Source organism: Crocodylus porosus, unplaced genomic scaffold (assembly GCF_001723895.1).
Source record: "Crocodylus porosus isolate Cpor-Errol unplaced genomic scaffold, CroPor_comp1, whole genome shotgun sequence".
In the NCBI taxonomy this organism is placed as follows: Eukaryota; Metazoa; Chordata; order Crocodylia; family Crocodylidae; genus Crocodylus; species Crocodylus porosus.
Window position 1 is genome coordinate 232,843,205 of NW_017728886.1, and position 19,977 is coordinate 232,863,181.

General features: G+C 43.5%; 1 protein-coding gene across 1 annotated transcript in view; it reads right to left on the bottom strand.

Annotated features, from left to right (window-relative positions):
• The window catches only part of NIPAL2 (NIPA like domain containing 2), a 71,217-nt gene that overhangs the window by 32,507 nt on the left and 18,733 nt on the right, over positions 1–19,977 (bottom strand). Inside the window, exons 2-3 of the mRNA XM_019551096.1 lie at positions 14,743–14,811; positions 9,888–10,059 (exon numbers count right to left, since the gene is read on the bottom strand). Coding sequence (XP_019406641.1) covers positions 9,888–10,059; positions 14,743–14,811 — 241 coding nt within the window. The remainder of the gene's footprint in view (positions 1–9,887; positions 10,060–14,742; positions 14,812–19,977) is intronic.

Consider the following 19,977-nt stretch of genomic DNA (forward strand, 5'->3'; position numbering starts at 1 on the left):
CCAAAACCAGCAGAAACAGATATGATAGTTTTTGTAAACTGGGTTATTGCATAGACCAGGGGCTCCTTACATTCTTCCACTGCAGAGTTTAATATTGCAAAAGCACCCCACAGGCTACCTGTCCGTGACCATCCTTCCTCCTCTATTTCAGGGACTTTCTGCACAGAATTTCATTCCAATGCCAGAGATTCTATGCCAGGGTACCATATTTTTGCCCACTGACAGAAGCTTTATGTGTATCCCTTTGCTGGTTCTCTCCATGACAGGGACCCCATTCTCCTATGCCCCTTAAAGTAGGGCCCTTCAATCTCTCCTCCATTCCCAGGACTGTGTGTACACCCCATTATACATGGACCTTTTCTCCTATTTGAGGGGCTCTGAGTGCTTCACTCTTCACACACCAGATCCCCCAAATTTCCCTTCCTCCCCTCTGCAATAGAGAATGTGTTCAACATCCTCCACACTTACATTCCCTCCCCCTTCTCCATCATTATTCTTGGTCAGGGAGATAAGACATTTAGGGCGCATCTATACATTGCCCGATGGTGACATTGTTACTGTGCCATGGTTTAGTACTTCCTTTTGGGAGTACTAAAGCATGGCACAGTAATCACCCATACTGTACTGTATCTGAGGTGCACAGCTATTTTTAGCAGCTACTTAGCCACCACCGTGTGTTATAACAGAGAGTGTGCCACTATGGCAAAGTGGCTGCTGGTCACACATAGATACCCATGGATGCTTCATCTCTGTAATGCGTCACTATGGGGACATAGCATCACATATAGACATGCCCTTAAAGCATCAACACATTAAACTCAACTGAGCAATAATGAACTGAGCTAAGCCAGGGCTACTATTATTTGGAAATACATTAATTGAAGCCATCACTGCATTGTTTGATCTACTCAGCTGTAGAAGTACTTGAAGAGGGTTGGCTCTGTTGAGTTGAGAGTCAGACCCCTAAAGCCCAAGCACCATCTGGAAGCATCTTCCTGCTCTAAATATTGCGATTTTCTAATCATTAAGTTGGACCATACCACACAGGGGTGTAATTAGGTGTGGCCCCTTAGTTTGAATGCTTTTTGGGCCACAGGCCAGGTCTTTAGCTGCCTAAAGGCAAATTTTCAAAAGTGCCAAAGGATCTGAAGTCCCACTGGAAGCTAATGGGACTTTGCTGGCTAAGCCTGGACTTCAGCACTTCTAAAAATGTTGCTGTAATATTTAGCATTTGATAGATGTAGGCTCAGATAAAGCAATATCTTAGTGATTTGGTTAAAAAAAGCACCAATATCTGATGGAATTTTAGACCTACTCTGAAACAGATGTTAATAGCAGCTACCTCACAAACCAAGAAGAAAATGGAAGCTCAAGCCCATTTTCACATGCATACATACGGCGCCCCCAGCTGGCACTGAGTATGTTCCCATTCCATGTTCTGGGCCCCCCAATTCACCTGTCATGACTTAATGGAACTGTAAAAGGTGGGGTTCAGTGGTGTTCCTTCCCCCAACCTGAAGATGGAATAGTCATGGTGTTGCAGAGCACCTCGGTGCTCTGTTCCTATAAAGAACAGTGCCCTGCTACAAGTGTGTAGCAGGGCACTGAGATGCCTGCTACTTGTGGAGCAGCAAGTAAGGAGCCCAGCTGCTGGTTATCAGGGCAGCCACAGCAGTAATAAAGAAGCACAGCTGCGGGTTGCCAGGGAAACCAGTGAGTCAGCTGACTGGAACAGGCTGGGCCTGGCTCTCATTTAAATCCAGGCTGGGGCCAGGCAGGCAGTTCTCTGCCAACAGCTGTAGAGGAAGGAGCTCTGCCAGACTGGACAAAGAGGAGAGGCTAGACTGCAGGTACAGCTTCAAGACTGAGGGAAGGATAGAGCACCCCAATGTGTCAAGACTAAAGTTATAGCCAAGTGGCTGGAATTTATGTTGCAGCCAAGGGGCTTGAGTTTGTATTGATGGTTTACTGTTTATAACCTGTGGTTTGGGTGAGGCTATTAGGGGTTGGAGGAGGCCTCAAAGGGGCTCCACGGTAGTGTGGGGACCCCAGTGCCAGAAAGGGCGCAGCATTTGGAGGTACACTGATCCCAGCCCTGAGAAGGGGAGTGGAGAATTGGAGGCCAGGTAAGGCTGAGGTTGCCTGAACCCATCTGGGGGGTTGAGACCCTGAGGAGGAGAGTTGGGGCCAGGCACGGCTATGGCCACCTGAGCCCCAAGGCTGTGGTAACCCCAGACCAAAGGGGGCAGCACAAGGAGGCCCCAGACCAAAGGGAGCAGCCAGACAAGGCTGCGGAAAGCCAGAGCACCTGTGGGGTGCAGTTGTGAGACAAGGGCTGTAGAAAGCCAGACTGCCTGTGGGGCGCAGTTGCGAGACAAGGGCTGTGGAGAGCCCAAGCACCAGAGGGTGTGGTGAGAGACGAGGGCCATGGAGAACCCGAGCACCAGAGAGGGAGCTGAGAGCCAGACAGACCGAACAACGTCAAGGATATCAGCGAGGGTTGGGGTGTGGTAAAGGGGTGGTTGGAGCCACGCATAGCCCATAAGGCTGGGGTGCACTGAGTCACACAGTACAGAACAGGGGCCAGGATACAACAGAGCACCGTGTCCAAGAGGACGAAAAGCAGCCTCCCTTATATATATAAAAGATCAAGATGTGGCAGGAAAGAATGAGGGTGCTGTGAGATGAAATTGGCATGGTAGGGGGCGCCAGGGGAGATCACGGCCACCCCTAAGACCCCGCTCTGTGACACATGGGTTCACTGTGGTTGTTCTCAGGGCTCCACCTTCCCTACACCCTGTCCACTTGCCAGCCATGTGGGTGCTTGTGTTGCCGCACCAACTCTGGCTACGACTCATGCGTTACCCTGAGAACTCCTCAGCTGTGGATGGGGCGCAGGCTTAGGAGTTCAGCCTCCCCGATCCCTAAGCCAACCCTGAGGCCTGAGATGCAAGGCTTAGAGCTGGGGTAGATAAGGCTGGTTATTTCTCTTAAGGAGAATCACCGACCTCAAGCCTCTATTGCTCTGGGGCCAAAGTTTGTGAGGTCCCAGTCAGGTATCAGCTCCTGCCCTCGCCTCTGCCATGGGGCAGGGTTGTAGGGCCTGTTCGTGCTGGCATGTCTCAGCAGCTGGCTTCCCACCCCCGACTTGACTTCCGGCGGGGTTTCTGAATCTCCTGCAGTGGTGGCCCCAGCTGATGTCATCAGCTGGCCACCATCCAGCTTGATCGACAGCTGCTTGAAAAGCCGGTGGAATGCCAGCTCACACGGCTCTTTCTCCACCCTGGCCTGCCTTGAAGGTAAGTTTTCTGTGGTGTCCGTGTCCCCACTCCCTTCTTCAGGAGCGTCAGGGTCTGCCCCTGGTGCCTCCAACCCCCACAGGCGTTCCCAACTGCCACAATGCAAAACCCAGAACTCATTTTCTAAAACATTATTATTATTGCACTGAAAGGCTTAGGACTTGCTCCAATATCAGTGTTGTGCTAAGTAAAACTATTTGCTGCAAAAGCAAAAACAGCTTAATTCAGGAGCTTGTTTTCTTGAAAAAAATCTTGTCTTCCAATGCATCAGTGTAATATAGGCTGTTTTGTATTCATTGTCAGTGTACTACTGCAGCATACAAATTTCAGTCCACTAAAATAAATACTTGAAATACTTCTTTTTCTGAATGTTACACAGTGAAGAAAAGAGAGGTGGTATATAAATTAGTTAGGGCAGATGCTAAATTTTCTAGTATTACCATTGTCTGGTTCTGTGCATCTCTTTTCTGAGGTATAGCAGGATATATTTTTATATGTATAATCATATATTTTTACAAAAAAAGTTGCAGAATTGTTTACAAATATGTATATCTCAAATGTAGCATTTTGGGCACTAAGAGGAAGGGGTCAAGGCTGGCTCTGGCCCTCCTGGGTACTAGCCTTATACTGTAGGGCCTCCAGGCCTGGTGGCAGTTCCCTACAGAGGGAACACCTGCTTGGATTTTTTTTTTAAGGGCCAAAATAAAAGGTACTCATCAGCATTTTTGGCATCAGGGGAGGGTGTTGGAGCTTGTTCTGCACTTGTAGAAGTCAGCCTAGTATTGCAGTACCTCCAGGCCCTGTGCTTGTGCCTGCAAATGCCTGTTTTTTGGTTTGTTTGTTTTTAAGAGCCTCACAAAAAAAAAAAAAGGTTCTCCTCCGTATGTTTGCCCAATATGGGCCATGTGTTACATAGTTATGCTCAGTGTTGGCTGCATTTAATCAATTTCATAGTTGGTTTCCATTACTGAGCACATGCTGCTTTTGGCACTAGTTTAATGATAGACAATGTATTTAATAAAGTGTCCTTGTATGCAAATGCAAGACAAACCTCACCTTATATTTCAGTAAACACAGTAATTTCAAGCACGGCAGCAGAACCAAATGTCTTCAGTGAATGTGTTAGTTCTGTTTGCTTTGTTTAAATAAACAAGACCTGAATCCAAATCATCTGGAATGGAGCTTAGATACAGTCTCTCCTCTGGGTGACTAGCTGTGTCTATACATGTACTTTACCGTAGACTAATTAACTGCTGAGTAAAGTGTCACCATCTATGTGTGTGACAGTATTAGGTCACAGTAAATTAACACCGCTGCAAGATAGTTCTGTCCTTGACAGTAATGTCTTATGAAAAACTAATTAACTGCAATTAAATGCATGTGTAGATGCTGATTGCAGGTGTAAATTGCACCCAGCCAGCCCAAGCAGGGAGCCAGACTCCTACCTGTTGCATAGCCCCACAGGTCCACTCTTTCAGCACTGTTGTACCCTAACCAGATTTTTCACCACCCAATGCTGCCACCTGGAGCTGGGAGCAGAGCAGGGCAGGAACATCCATGACAAACCTCTCTACCCTGACTCAGATTGCTACTGTCCTAGGTGCACATATAGATGCTGTGCCTTGTAGTAGCTTACTCCAGCTCAAACTGCTCTGGAGTTTGTTGCTTTGAATTAATTGTACGTGTAGGTGCACCCTGTATGAAAGCAAAGTGGGGGAAAAATAATTAGACTGCTTATCGATTATGGTTTATGTTGGTGGGAGGTCTGAGAGTGGGATAATGAGTGTTCTTACAAGCACTTGTCTAGATAAATTTGATAGAACCTTACAGCCCATCTCCTTGCATATGTTAATATACTTCATATAAAGGAGAGAATTCTGAAAGGGGATAAAGTAGAATCATGACAGCCTATATCACAGTTAAACAAGAGGCTAGGTGTGCCAAGAAGCTAAACATGCAAACAAATGGACAATAGTTAATGGACTACTCAAGCCTCCGCTTGGCAAACAAGATAGATATTACCAATGTAATGAATACAAAGGGAAGGAAGGAATTACAGAACCAAGGCATTCAAATGAAGGCATGTTTATCAATATTGCATGCTCAAGTTGGGGCATTTCAAACATGTGGCAGATGCAGAGCTGGAAAGTCAGCAGATAAGATGTTATAAAATACTCTTCCAATCTTAGTTTCTATATTTACAATTAAAAAATAACCCAATGATCAGAGGGTTGATAGCAAAAGAGAAAACTCTACAGCTGGCCTAACTCACTCTCTTTTACACATACACACACATTTTAACAAGACAGGAGAGAACCTTGAAAGCCATGGCATTCATTGGCATGGCATACATTTCAAGAAATTATCTGAAATTAGCTTTCTGGAAAGTATTTAAGAGCTGCTGTTCACTAATACATTTCTTAAGAACTCATGTTCTCAGAAAGGGGGCCTACGTACTAGATATTCTGTAAAAGCACTGTTCTCTATGAATATGAGTATACGAGTACTGTTTGTACTCGTATTCAAACAGAGGCAATATCTTGATCCAAAAATCACTTGGGAAAAGATCTATGAAACTACAGACCGTGTCACCCTATCAGGATTGTGTGTTGAAAGCAATTCTGCATGTAATGATAACAGCTATATAAGATAAAGTCTCAAATACTATAGAATGTCTTTAGTTTTGCAGGCACAAATGATAAACAAAAAGAGAAAAGAAGAATGATTTAATGTTAATTAAAACACTTATTAAAATTTTAAATATTAAAAAGTCTTGAAAGATCACATCCGTCGTATGTGGTATGTTCTCCAGTATAACATACTCCTGAATGCACCTGTTTTTTGAACAATAGAATGAAGAAGAAAAAAATATTTTTTTCAGAGTTATGGCTGTATAGAGTAGAATCAGAGCCTAATCTTCAGCTGACTCACCCTCCCTTTCCTGCGTAACTAAAGCTCAAATCCTAGCTGCTTTTAAAGATTGTTCTCCATGGGTGGATCTATGATTTTGAAAAGACCTGAAGAATCTCCAAGGATGTGAAATAGGAGGAGAGAGATCAAGAACAGCTAGCAGGCAGCAAAATTGCCTTGAAAATGTTAGCTTGATTAGTGGACTACCAAGATTATTTAAAAGGAGAGATGATCATTAACACCTCTGGAATGAAGAACAGCGAATCCTTAAATCAACTTACTTTCTCAACTACCTGCATAGAAATGCTGCACTGTGGAGCAGAAATCAAAGCAAGGTGCTTCTATCCCAGGCAGAAACACAGCTTCCCCACTTAACACATTCACCTCAATTCGGGAGGGGGGTGCAATTTTGGGGGAAGAGATGCATGTTATATGCAAGAAAATATGGCATTACTCATTAATTGTTTCTTAGATATTCATTGATTTCTTCTCTGCAGAAAAGAACATCTGACTCTGTCTTTTCAAACTATTAAAAACCTTAGCAAATGCAGGAGCTCACATCATTTCAAATGCACAAAAAGAATATATAATTAAAAATATGGTTATTTTGGATTAATCTACTACTGTTGACCTACAGCAGTGGGTGCCTCCAAGAGGTTCATTAAAGTCATAATTTGTGAGGATCAAGACATATACTTTTCACTGTTTGACCATGATTAAAACAACCTGATCAATATAACTGCGTACTGCAGGATATGCAGTGATGCATATAGGGGATCCAGTCCTGGGAATAGGCCCATTATATATACTACAGGAATATAAGACATTATTTAGCAGACACCAAAAATATTTAGAAAATCTGTGCTCCAGAAGTAGGTTGTTTTGTGCATTCAAAACAAACTTCAGGCAAAATTTTCCTTAAACAAAATTCTGTTAAATTTTGCAGCCATAATTTGACTGTGATCTATGAAGGAGCATATTCAACTTCAGCACAAAACAAAACTTCCAGTATAAAACCTCCTTCTCCTGCAGAAGATACTACAATTTTTTTTTAAAATATTTCTCAAACTGTGAAATTGGAAGACCTACATTACCATTTGCTCAGCTGTAAACAGAAGATAGTGTTTGACTTGATCAGTTTGTCACTGATCCAAAGGAGATCCTAAAATTCACAAAATATTGTTCCCCTGGCAGTAATTTTAATAAAAAAATGAGATAAGGGAGAAAGCATCTGGTGGTAGGAAGTATAACTGAACGTGATGATTTCCTCAGTGCACCGAATTTGGCTATTTCCTCTTTCTTGACGTTTCCAGTTAATTTTCCCTTGGGTATAAACAGATGTCATTTTTGGAGTGGGATCATCTGTGCAGGGATGTGTGGGAGGGCCCAGATGCCACACCCCCCTGATGGGGGATTCCCAGGGCATGCAATAATCAAACAGATGTTGTCCCATTTAAGGCATCACAAACTGTGACTACCCTTGATCACAGCAACTTTTGGGGGCAGTTGGAACATAACAAGAGGCAAGGGCACCTGTTTGCTTGCAACTTGTGCCGCCATCACAATTTTGCAACTTGTGCCGCCACCTGTTTGCATCCCTCCTTTAATGCAGTTAAGTGGTTACCCAACTAAAAATCTGTTTGTCCTCAGACTAAGTTCTGGAAGGTCAGGCAGAATAAGCTACAGCATTGCAAAGTAAATGTATCTGCTGGTTAAGATGTATTAAAATTTCCATATTGCTTAGTTTAGGAAAATAATATTTGGAGTGGGTATGAGGGAATGGCATATGAAATACTGAAGGGATTTTCATAATCTTTTGTACCAAAATTTTTAGTTCAGTTAAAAAGAGAGTGGGAGGTGGGACACTGACAAAACATAATACTTATGGAAATATTTTCATACGTCTTCTTCAGGGTAGGAGGAGGGGGAGAAGCAATAATGACATATTTTTAATGTATACAATCCATTTCTGAGCAGGATAGTTTTGTTGTCCCAGCTGAATGCAAGGGATGGAGTAAACAGAAATAAAATAAAGAAATGAAAAGTTAAAAAAAAAAACTTAGGTAATATTACAGGTAATAGTTAATATTGATTTTGGTCTTTACTATATCCTTTTGTGTTCAGAGACGCATGAAACAGGTAAGATTTACAAGTTATAGATCACAAATGGAGACATCACACCAACATATTGTCTGATCTCCAGGTAACTATTTAATTGCTTCCTGTAAGAAATCCTTCCAAGGGCCATGGATTCTGATGCATAGCTGCAATAGCTTTGTATGTGATGCCAAAATTCTAGACTATTTTAAAAAGTGAAGGATACAGTAAACTGCCAGCTCCTTCTCTTCTCACTTATTTGATGATACAAACACGCACAGAACTGCTACAGACAGGCAGTCTGCAGGGAAGAAAACTCACCATGCTGAAAAATTACTTCACGAAGCAGTATCATTTTCAGGTCCCAGTGGACAGCTGGTAGGCACCAACAGACCATGAAAATACACTGTCATGGTGTCAGAATGAATTCCAGGATATGTAGAACCATCATGATACACAAGCACCGCACATGTCAATCTTCTTTGGGAAGTGTCATTATTTAAGGGATGCGGCTGACCCAGTGACTTCCTATCACTACAGCTTCTGTGCTACCCTGTTCTATCTATTGTCATTTCCACTAGTAAAGCTGCAAGAACATTTTAAAAGAAGTGCATCATAAAATAAATCAACTCACCTTAATTGATATTAACCCAATTGTTTCTATCCAGTAAAAGTATTAATAATACAGATATCCAAATAAAGTACAAGATAAAATATGCCCTAAGTTGTAAAATGACTAGTCTAAGGTTTCATACATATGCTCCATGAAGAAAAAGGACTTCAGTATTGGGAGAGTCCCACAACAAACCAAAGGTTCTGAAATAATCCAGGTCTCTTTAATGTCACATGTTCCTATCAGAAGAGGCAGAACAATTTATGTACACTTAATCAACTTCCAAAGAGAGTGTGAATTAAAGACACTGATCTGATGACAGTATAATTATTTCAGGCTTGTACTTGCATTTATCAGCAAATTCACTCAGATATGTTGGCCCAGAGGAGCCACTCAGCACTGCCTAAGCTTTGAAGTGCAACTCTACAAGGCTTAGGCAGGGAGGTGCCTGCAAACCACAGGGAAGATGGAAAGGGAGTTCCAGAAGAAGCGTGTGTGGAGACAAGGCTTAAGTTATCGTGGAAGATGGTGATGGGTCAGTGAGACCAGGAAAGGGTTTCTTATACTACAGCGATGAGTGACTGAGCAGCACAGATGAAGATCCAGAAGTATTTAAATACTGTGGAACAATCCGAATACACTGGAGTCAACGGATGGATATCTATTGAGAGAAGAGTCTAGGATGGGTAATTCAAAGCATTGGGGATTGGTAACCTGCCATCACTACATGCTGCAGTACAAGACAAGCAATAGCAGATTACTAGAGATTTTGTGTGTGTTGAGTACAGGGTTTATTTTAAAATGTCACCTTCCTAATTGTATGAGTCATTCACTTTCAAATTAACGTTACCCATTCCTCCCCTGACAAGTTCCTCCTCTCTCTGCAATTCTTCTAATATTTTTCTTACAATCTTTTGAATACATTTACTAAAATATCCTCATAAATAAAATAGGCAAAACCATCTCACCTATGACAGACACACATCCTAATGGAGCAACAAGGGTGGCTGGTGCAAATCCATAAGCTGCAAAATTTCCCAGTTCTCCAGATACCATGAGGATAATTCCACTCCACCATAGCTTGCTTGTGTAGTAAGGCTTTTGAGCTGCCAGGCATGCCAGTCGGAGATGAGCATATTTCTAGAAAATTAATTATTAGGAGCAGCAATTAAAGAGACTTCCATTGTGTTTTTATATAAAATGAAGTTTGAATAATTAGGGGTGCTGTCAACTTCAAATTCCAGGTATGTCAAAGTTTTCTTTTTTAATTAATTTCAGTTTGATCTTGTAGAAATATTGCATGGTACTAATACAATGTGGCTTCTGCTTTATGCTTTCTTAACCCTACTTGAAACAATGGAAAACTCAGACAACTAAAATCCACCTGAAAAACATATCAAGGGTCTCTGAAGTTTATAGATAAGAACTATGGGCAGCACTACAAACCTCTGATGTTATCTCAAAATATGGATTTAAAAAAAACCAAACCAACCCATATTTCCCAGAGTACCCTAGTGGTAATGCAAATGCACACAACACTCTCATCTAGGAAACCCAAGAAAAATGGCAAAACCAAAAGCTTACACTACAAACCAAAGAAAGTCAGACAGGGAACAGTATGTCCCTTCTAAGACCCCCTCTACATATTACAGGTGTTGTGCAATTAACTGGTTAATTGTGCAATTGCCTTAAGGCCAGCTACACGTGCAAAGTACTTATCACACCATAAAAAGCTCAAACCGGCTATAAAGTTAAACTTCACAAATGTGTACCATAGACAATACGTAGGGGGGCACAGGTGGGCACATGCTCCCTCTGAGATTAGCCACTGCCGAAGCTGCCACTGGCTTCTGCAGGCGGTCGCTGCCCCCCCTCCCCACACACACTTGCTGCTGGTGTGGCCACCGGAGGCTGTGGATGGTCCCTACTTACCACTTGCTGCTGCCGACGGCGCAGATGGTGGCTGCAGGACATCCTTGCTTGCCACCTGCTGCTTGCTCCCCCTCCTCCCCCTTGCTGCCATCACTGATGCATCCAACTGTGGGCACAGTTGTTTTCAAGCTTTAATATGCAAGTGTAGCAGGGTCTCCCCTGCTGCTGGGAGCCCCATCAATACACCATGCCCAGCTAGGTCTGAGAGTCCTGCAGCTGAGGGAACTCTCAGCCCCAGCAGTTGCCAACTCTGGGTCCTGACAGCACCAGGTCCCAGAGTGCTCCAGTTGTGGATACTGGGTTCCAGGATCCAGCTCATTCCCAGCAGCTGATGGGAGCAGCTGCCCCAGGGATCATGGCTGCTACAAATCCCCCTGTACCTGGGAGTGCATGGGGTGGCCCTGCAGCTGAAAGCCCCTCAGCTGAGGGGCTCCCCCTGCACCAACAATAAGGTGTGATGGGTTCTAATCCATAATCCCACAATCACATCTCCTGCCACACATGTGTGATATGGCAGGAGGTGTGATTGTGTAGATCACACATTGAATCCCATTGTGCCTTTACCTGTACATGTAGTGGGGGACTATCTGATCCACGAACTGACCAGAAAGGCAGTTCTTGAATGAAAGAGTATGCAATAAAGCAGAGCTGCTATCAGAATTGCCAGAGCCCAGTTCTGCTTGCCTAATTCACTCATGACTTTGGCAGGATTACTTATGGGAGCAAACCAAATTGGATTTGGTCTATGATCTCCTGTAATGCAAAATTATTTTGCGCTTACTCTTAGTATATTAAAAAAATTCAACAATGTCTCTGTTTCTAATGTCCCTATCAACCAGACTTGTGTTTCAGCATATATATAGTCAAATGGTATTTTGTCAATGCCGTTTTTAAAGGGTGGAAGTATTATTTGTACACATGGTAATTGCTTTCTCTTTAGCTCTAGAGCAAGAACTGTGCAGTGGCAGGATAGTTGAGTGACTTTGGTTATTCAAATCTTCTCAAACAGCTCAGTCATTTAATGGAGGAAGTATGTGATAGTCAGGAATGCAGAACTGTGGTGAAGTTGCATTATTTCACACATACACACGCAATTACTCTGCAAAACATAGTCTCAACTGTCTCATGTACCAGGCCAAATTTCTCACAAACCTCTCTGAACAGCAGGGGAGGCAGTGCCAAGAGCACTGGAAACACATGGGACTATGACTGCATTTCTACTGGCTTGAAAATGGGTTTTCCCCCCATTTGGCAGGGAGGGGAGCCAAAAAGCAAAATATTTTGAAGTGCCACATTGGAGTTTAGCGGGCCAAAATCATTGGTCAGAGAACATTTCCCATGGTACACCACATTCTCCCCTGTTGAGAGGACATATTACAGGGCAGCCATAGAGCTGAGGTGCATTGCAATAGATAAAGTGAAATGGGAAGTCTAGCTCCTAATGGAAAAAGGAAGCATGAAGAAACTGAACAGCAGGAGCCAGGAGGGAACAAGACTGGATTTCAGAATGGTAATATTTAGGTTTTTTAACATCCAGTTTTCCAACAACAATCCATTTTCCCTTGTGATGCAGATACTTTTTGTGGAAAAAACTCTGGCTAGTCAAAAACCTAGGATTCTACTGAAAACCAACTTGGCAGAAAATTTCTGACCAGCCCTAAATGAAACCTCATTCAAGATTCACCCAAAATGCTTACAGGCCTTTAGAGAAAAATCCAGACTGCATCTTGAGACTGAAGAGAGTTTTTATCTCCTGACACAGTTTTATCGCATTGTTTTATCTCCTGACAGTAGATTGTTGCCTACAAAAGTTTATTATGCCTCTCTGAGCCAGTTAGTGCCACCCTGCCCTACTTTCCACGTTATATCATGTAACTTCAGTCACCCATAGATCATATGTATCCTCCTCTATTTTAATTACTCATGCTCTGAGCATAAGTATTCTGTAGATATAGCAGTTTGAAAGATATGTCAAATCCAGCCAAAATACTGCCTTTCCTGACTGCTTTTTTATTTGGAGTGGGGAGAAGGAAGAGAATGAGGTACTTCATGGGAAGGAGAGTGAAGAGATACATCGGAACTATTTATCTCCAATTAATATTAATAGGAAAATACACATTGGGATTTAAGGAAGTCAGTTGTTAAACCTACCACCTTTCAGGAAGACAGTCTCTCAGATGCTAACAGTGGCTAATCGGTTGCACAGTTCGCGAACCTCAGCCTTGTCCTTTTAAAGAGCTGTCAGGAACGTGGCCCTGACATCGGCACCATCTTCCAAAAATCAAGGCCAGTCAATAGCTTCATCAGATGTCCATTTTATAAAAACACTGTTTTGTCACTAAAGAAAATGCCATTTGTAAAAGACAGTAGAAGTTTCAGCTGCAATTGTTAATTACTGGGTAATGGAGGGGCATTCCATTTTTCTAAATCTCTTGTAGGTTTGAAAATAGGAAGACACTTCAAGTTGAATCAAGCCTAGACAGTTAATGTTTGAAAGGTAGTGATTATCTGCTTGCAGGTATTCTTGGTATACTGCCTTTTGAAACATCCAAAAATCCTTTTGACTCCCCTAGCAGCAAGACAGAAGGTACTGACCCAGAACTGACTCTCTTCACTACAGGCTTGATGAAACACTCACTGCAGCCAATGCAAGTTCTCCCATTGCACTTCCCACCCTCAGAAGAGATCCCAATCTTCAAAGAGCATTGGCAGTGTCATAGACTGCCAGAGGCAAGAAATGTACAACAGATCTGTGGGCAGAACAGAGGACTTGTCTCTGGGACAGTCAATCTAGAAACATTCATAAGCATTTCCTATTTAAGAAAATAGGAGCGAAATAGTGAAGAAGTTCCCTGATTTTAATAAAAAGGTGAATTCATGAACTTTATACTCCACAGACTTTCGTGTAGGACAGCATAAAACAGATTGTATTCAAAGACCAGTTTGCAGTCTCATTCCTTCTGGAAAAAAAACAGCCAAGTAGGTGGGGATGTAAAAGTATGAAATACAATGGCACCAGAATTATTTTTCTAGAACTTTTTAAAAATCATCTACAGTGCAAGGACCGATTCTACCCATAAAGACACCTGGTTAGGATTACTAAAAAACAGTTCAAAGGGACATTTTCAAGATAAAAATGTTTCCCTGTTTAACTATTAGCAGAAGTTGAGAGGTCAGGACCTCAGTTTGTTTTTCATCATTTATGCTATTTACTCTATTATTCCAATTGCACAAAGACACAGGTTGGTCAATGTTCCTTTAGGCATCAGTCTTGCAAACGTAGGTATGCATGCAGGTTTACTTACATGGCTAAAGAAAGGGCAGGGTTTTGGTCTTACTTTAGGAAGTATACACACTTAAAGGTTTCAGAGGTACTAGGTTGTAGCCATATTGGTCTACAGGCAAAAGGAATCAGACCTCTGTGTAGAGGTAGTATCTTTTATTAGACCAAATAGATATTTGCAAATAAAAATCTTTATTTGCAAGCTTTCAGGCACACTCACCCTTCTTCATGCATAGAAGAATGCAAAGATTGTAAAATTTCTCTTAGGTGGAAATGAAAATTCATATTTGAAGGTTTTTCAGCTTGGTGATCACAAACACCATTAGGATCAGGAATAGGTTCAAAGGGCCTTGCTTTTTCTTATGACAGATTGGAAGAAAAAGAAATCCTATAAGTTAATTTTGTTGTAATGTTGGGTCACAGTATAGAAAAGTTTTAGAATCATTGCAGCATTAAACTTATTAGGCTGAGGTACTTCAAGGTAGGAGACTATGTAAAAAAAAAAATAGAAAAAAATAAACAAAGCCTTATACTTGGAGCCTGAAATTTAGAAGTTAAACATTTGCTAAAAGGTAAATGTATCCAAATACTTACAGGGCATCTCTTACCTGTATATTCAAAGAGATACTAATCAAGAAGTTGCCAGTGACTGCCAACAAAACTCCTAAGAGCTGAGTCTGAAAAATTAAAATGAAAAAAATAAAATGAAAAAATGTTTCTATAGAAGAATGACAGAATAGTAGGCATTATTGTAACAGTATAAAAAAAATGAACTTTTCTGCTAATGAATTCATGCCTCATTAAATAAATCAGTGAAGAATAACTTTGCATGAATAATTACAAAACTAATGAAGATGGTGCATTATGCCTGAGGCTTTAGAAGTAAACAACCAGAAAGTAAAATTGTATTTGCTTTCCTAATTTATTTTGCCATACTTCCCTAGAATATCTTGCAAGGTCTCCAGGAAAACTTGGTAGGTTTCAAGTTAATATCCTGTGTTATTCTCAAAAGACCAAGGAGTTAAACCTACAGAATGATAAAGCTTCTTTATTCAGAGAACCTTCTTAGCCTACTGATCTGCTGTTCCCTCCATTTCCTTTCTGCAATCCCAGGGTCAATGTACTAATTTACACGCGACAGTCTTAAAGGTATCCACACATTTTCCCCCTTAAATGAAACCTATCCCTATGTAACATTGGAGGTTTAGTGCAATCCATTGTTAAAGCACATTTCAACCAAGTCTCTAGTTTCTGTGTTGGCTTTTTAGCTCTAAGTGATCTTCTCAGTTTCTCTACATTCTCAGTCTTTATTGTTTCAGTTCTTGTTTGGTTTTCTTGTTCAGATGTCTCTATTTCTGAGTAATTTTCAATCTTTTCTGTCGTTTCTTGATGCTTTGTTGTTAGCTCTGTTTCCTTTGGTGACTCTCATGATGCTGCTTCTTTTCTCACCTTTACAAGCTGCAAGTGTCATCTGTTTCTTCTTAATACCTGTCCTTCCATTGTGACTACTTCATAGGATTTGGAAGCTACTTGACGAGAAACTAGTGCTTTTTGTTTCCACATTTGTCCAGCTGAAATAAGCACCATATCTTTGCTGTGCAGTTGTGGTAACAATCTGGAACCACTCTCATAGTATCATTTTTGTTTGAGTTCATAAAATTTATTTAATGTTTTCATGTTTTGCTTTTCATTCTGATGAGCATGATCCACAAGATTTGGCAGTCTGATTTTGAGTTTCCTGTTCAATAGCATTTCTGCTGGGGACAATCCATGTTTCATGGGTGTTGCCCTGTAATTTAAGAGTGACAGGTAAACATTGGTGTGTGAATCTGTAGGTTTTATCAACAATTTCTTCACTATTTCTACTCCATTTTCCACCCAACCATTGGATTGCAGGTAATTAGGGCTTGAAGTGTTGTGACAGAATCCATATGTGCTTGCAAACTCTTTAAAAGCAAGACAGTTGACTTGAGGTCCGTTGTCTGCTCCCACAATTTGTGGAATCCCATGTCTAGAAAAAAATCAGTTTGATGTGAGTTATGACATGGTTTGCTGTTGTGCTTTTCACCAATGCAATTTCAGACTCTGAGAATAATAATCCAGCTCTAGTTAGGATGTCTTGTTTTCAATGGCATTAACAAATGTTACCTTAAGTAGGGAGATAAAAAAACAAATCACTGTTTGGGGAAACAGTGATTAAGGGGCTATTTCAGCAAGCTTAAAGGCTATTCAGCTTTGTAGAATTACCACGTGGGTTCACCTTCTTTAAACAGTTATCATAATATGGTTTTTACCTAGCCAAGACCAAACTGTGTTATAGTACCAACGTATAACAGTGTTTTTGTCTTTAGCTAAACTTGGTTTGGAAGGTGTGTTATCTATCACATTGCAATCTAGTGTGGATGAAGAGTACAGGTTCTAACACATAGTATGGTTGTTGATTTTAAAGTTGGTCAGCCCCAACCAGGGTAGCAAATGGTAGAGTATATACATTGTTTTGTCTGCTGTGGACAAAAATGCATTAGTCAGCATGCGTTAGCTAAAGTGCTAAGAATGCACTTTTAAATAATACTGCATGAGAGAATGCCTGAATGAATAAAGTCAAAGAATGGTGTTGTTGCAGGGTCATAACATTCTTTGATTCAATTTATCAAGACATAAACAAATTATCATAAAAATCCCCCATGGTCCCCACACTTTGGTAACAGGAAAGGAAAGGCAGGAAAGAATAAGGGGTTGGCTGTACCTTTTATAAATCAGAATGCACCTTCCCTTCAGTAGGCATTTCTTAGTGCACTAGGGCTATCATAAAGGATAGAACCTTATGGGCGCGTCCAGATGAGCATGCACGTGTGTGGCAGCAGCTCAAACCTGTGGAAGACGCACGTCCAGGAACAAAAATACATTCCCCGCACTGGATATTTGCAGCGCAGGGGCAAAATTAGACCCCTGGATATGCAGGGGTCAAAAAAAAAAATGCACCGCAGAACAGCAGGACAAGGCATGGTCCCAGACTGTGCCTGGAAGCAACCTGGGAGTCAGTTATCCAGGAGAGACACTCTGGTTTCTGGCCAGAGGATCTGTGTGGTGCTCCTGCTGCCCTCAGCACTGTAAAAGGTAATTTAGGGATGTGGGGTGGGGGGGATTTATGGGTATAGGTGGGAATGGGTGGGTGTAAGGAGTGGCAGCAGGATGTCGGGGGGGGTGTTGGGAGTGAATGGAGATTTCAAGGGCTATGGGGAGTGGCAGGGGGATGTCTCAGTGGGTGGGTACGTGGAGGGACTTGAGCAGAGGCTGCCACACACCTGCACCCCACCTGGCCCCTGTGATGCCAGCGGCAGCAGGCAGCATGGCTGTGGTTCTTCTACAGACACAGTGGGCAGTGATGCTGAGCTGTGAGACCCATACAGCTCTATACATGCTGAACAGACCCAACCCAGTCCGCTAGTGCGCAGCCTTGGATGGGCTGGGCTGTATCCATTTAGCATGTATGGAACCCAGGTCACACAGCGCCACGTTGCTGCCCACTGTACCTGCAGCAGAGCCACAGCCCTGCTTGGCTGCTGCCACTGGTGCTGCGGCTGCCGGGAGGGGGGGCAGGCATGTGGCAGCTCCAGAGCCATTCCCAGGAGTGTGCAGGCCCAGTGGAGGGGTTGGCGGTGGCGAGCAGCCAGAGCATGGAGCCAGCGCCTCACTGCAGGACCCAATCTGGCCCAGCCCAGCATGGCTCTCTAGCCTGGCTTTGTACCAAAGCAGAACGCACAGCTCTGGGAGGTGAAGCCCCTGAGCAAACACATGCTAGCTGTGCAGCCTGGGCTGGATTGGATTGGCAGGGTGTGTTTTCCATGAGGCTCAGGCCCGATCCAGCCCAATCTGTGCGCCTCCTTCCCACAGGTACCATGGGGCAAGCACCACTTCCACTGGAGGCAGGACCCAGTGCAGCATGTAGGGACAGTGTACTGAGCCAAGCTGGGCTCTGCTGGCACTGGGGAAGCTCATGCTGCCAGGCTGGGCCAGTTCCATGGTGGCAGAACCTGGTGCAGCGTACAGGGACTGTGTGTTATGCCGAAACGGGTTCTGCCGCTTTGGAGCTGCCCCAGTGTGACAGGTGGTCCCTGCAAGTGGCACTGGCCCCCAAGTGACACCTGCAAGTGGCACCAGTCCCCAGTGAGCGGCACAGGCAGCACCAGATCTGCGTTGCTCAGGGCCGAGCCATGCCATGGAGGGGCTGGCAGCAGTGGGATCTGAGCACACCACTCCCACTGCTGCTGTAGGGGTAAGTTGTAGGCCCTGCTGGGGGGCTGTGGCCCCTCAGGGTGCCTGGGACCCTGGGGGGGGTGGTCCTCCAAGGTGGTTGGGTCTCTGCAGGGTGGGGCAGTCCAGGTGATGTGTGGGCCAGGAGACACACCCCTCCTGAGCAGCCCTCCTACAAAGTCCCCCCATACCCACAGTACGCCTATAATCAGCCCACACCTAGCCACACACCAACATGCATCTCCCCACATCCCCCCACACATCCACGAGCCTTCCTCCACACCCCTTCCCACCTCCCCTCCTGCAAACCCCACATCCCCCATCACGCACCCATCATGTGAGAAGAAAACCAAAATCACACATTAACACATATTGATATTTAGACTGTATTGTATAATTATGATAGAGTCACTGGTAGGCTTCCAAATTGCTTTAACATTGTAAATATATCAATAAAGCATCGCCCAACTGATTGATCTCTCTCTCTGCAAATAACTATGATGTCATTGGGATAACAGAGACCTGGTGGGACTCCACCCATGACTGGACCATGGGTATAGATGGCTACACCCTGTACAGGAGGCATCGAGTGGATAAAAGGGGCGGGTGCAAAGCTCTCTATGTCAAGGAAAGCTACTCATCCCTGCAAGCCAACATTGGCACCCACGGTGGATGACTTGAGACCCTCTGGGTTAAAATCCGTGGGGAACACGGCACAGGGGATACTATGGTAGGGGACTACTACAGACCCCCTACCCAGAGTCAAGACCTAGACCAGGAGTTCACCAGGGAATTGGCTGAGGCCACATGGTCCCAGTGTATGGTTGTCATGGGAGACTTTAACTACCCAAACATCTCATGGGAGGAGCACTTGGCCAAATCCGAGCGGTTGCAAAGCTTTCTTTCATGTGTGGATGACGTCTATCTGACTCAGGAAGTCTACGGGCTGACAAGAGGTAAAGCGCTGCTCAACCTTGTACTGGCAACCGGGGATGACCTAATCAGTGACCTAACAATTGAAGGGAAGCTGGGTGACAGTCATCATGAACTGACAGCCTTCACCATCTGCCATAAAGCTGGCAAGTCAGTCAGTAATACAGAAGTCCTCAACTTCGGGAAAGCTGACTTTTGACAAGATAAGGAGACAAGGCCTAAAAGGCCACAACCTAATGGAGAGGGGAGGTTCAGGACAAATAGCTGCTCCTCAAGGAAGCAATCCTGGATGCGCAAGCAAAGTCCATCCTGTCTCGGAGGAAAGGCAGCAAAAGGGCACAGCAGCCCCCTTGGCTCTCCAGGGAACTGGCAGACCTCCTGCATCTTAAAAGGAAGACCTACAAAGGACGGAGGACTGGAACCACCACCAAGGAGGAATACTCTGCTCTGGTCTGGACTTGCAGAGAGCAAATCAGCAAAGCCAAGGCTGTAATGGAACTCCAGCTAGCTACAAATATCAAGGAAAATAAGAAGTCCTATTTTAGATATGTGGGGAGCTAAAGGAAAAGCAAGGGCAACATTGGATGGGGCAACTGACAACTGATGCCCAGGAAAAAGTGAACTTGCTAAATGGGTACTTTGCATCAGTTTTTCAC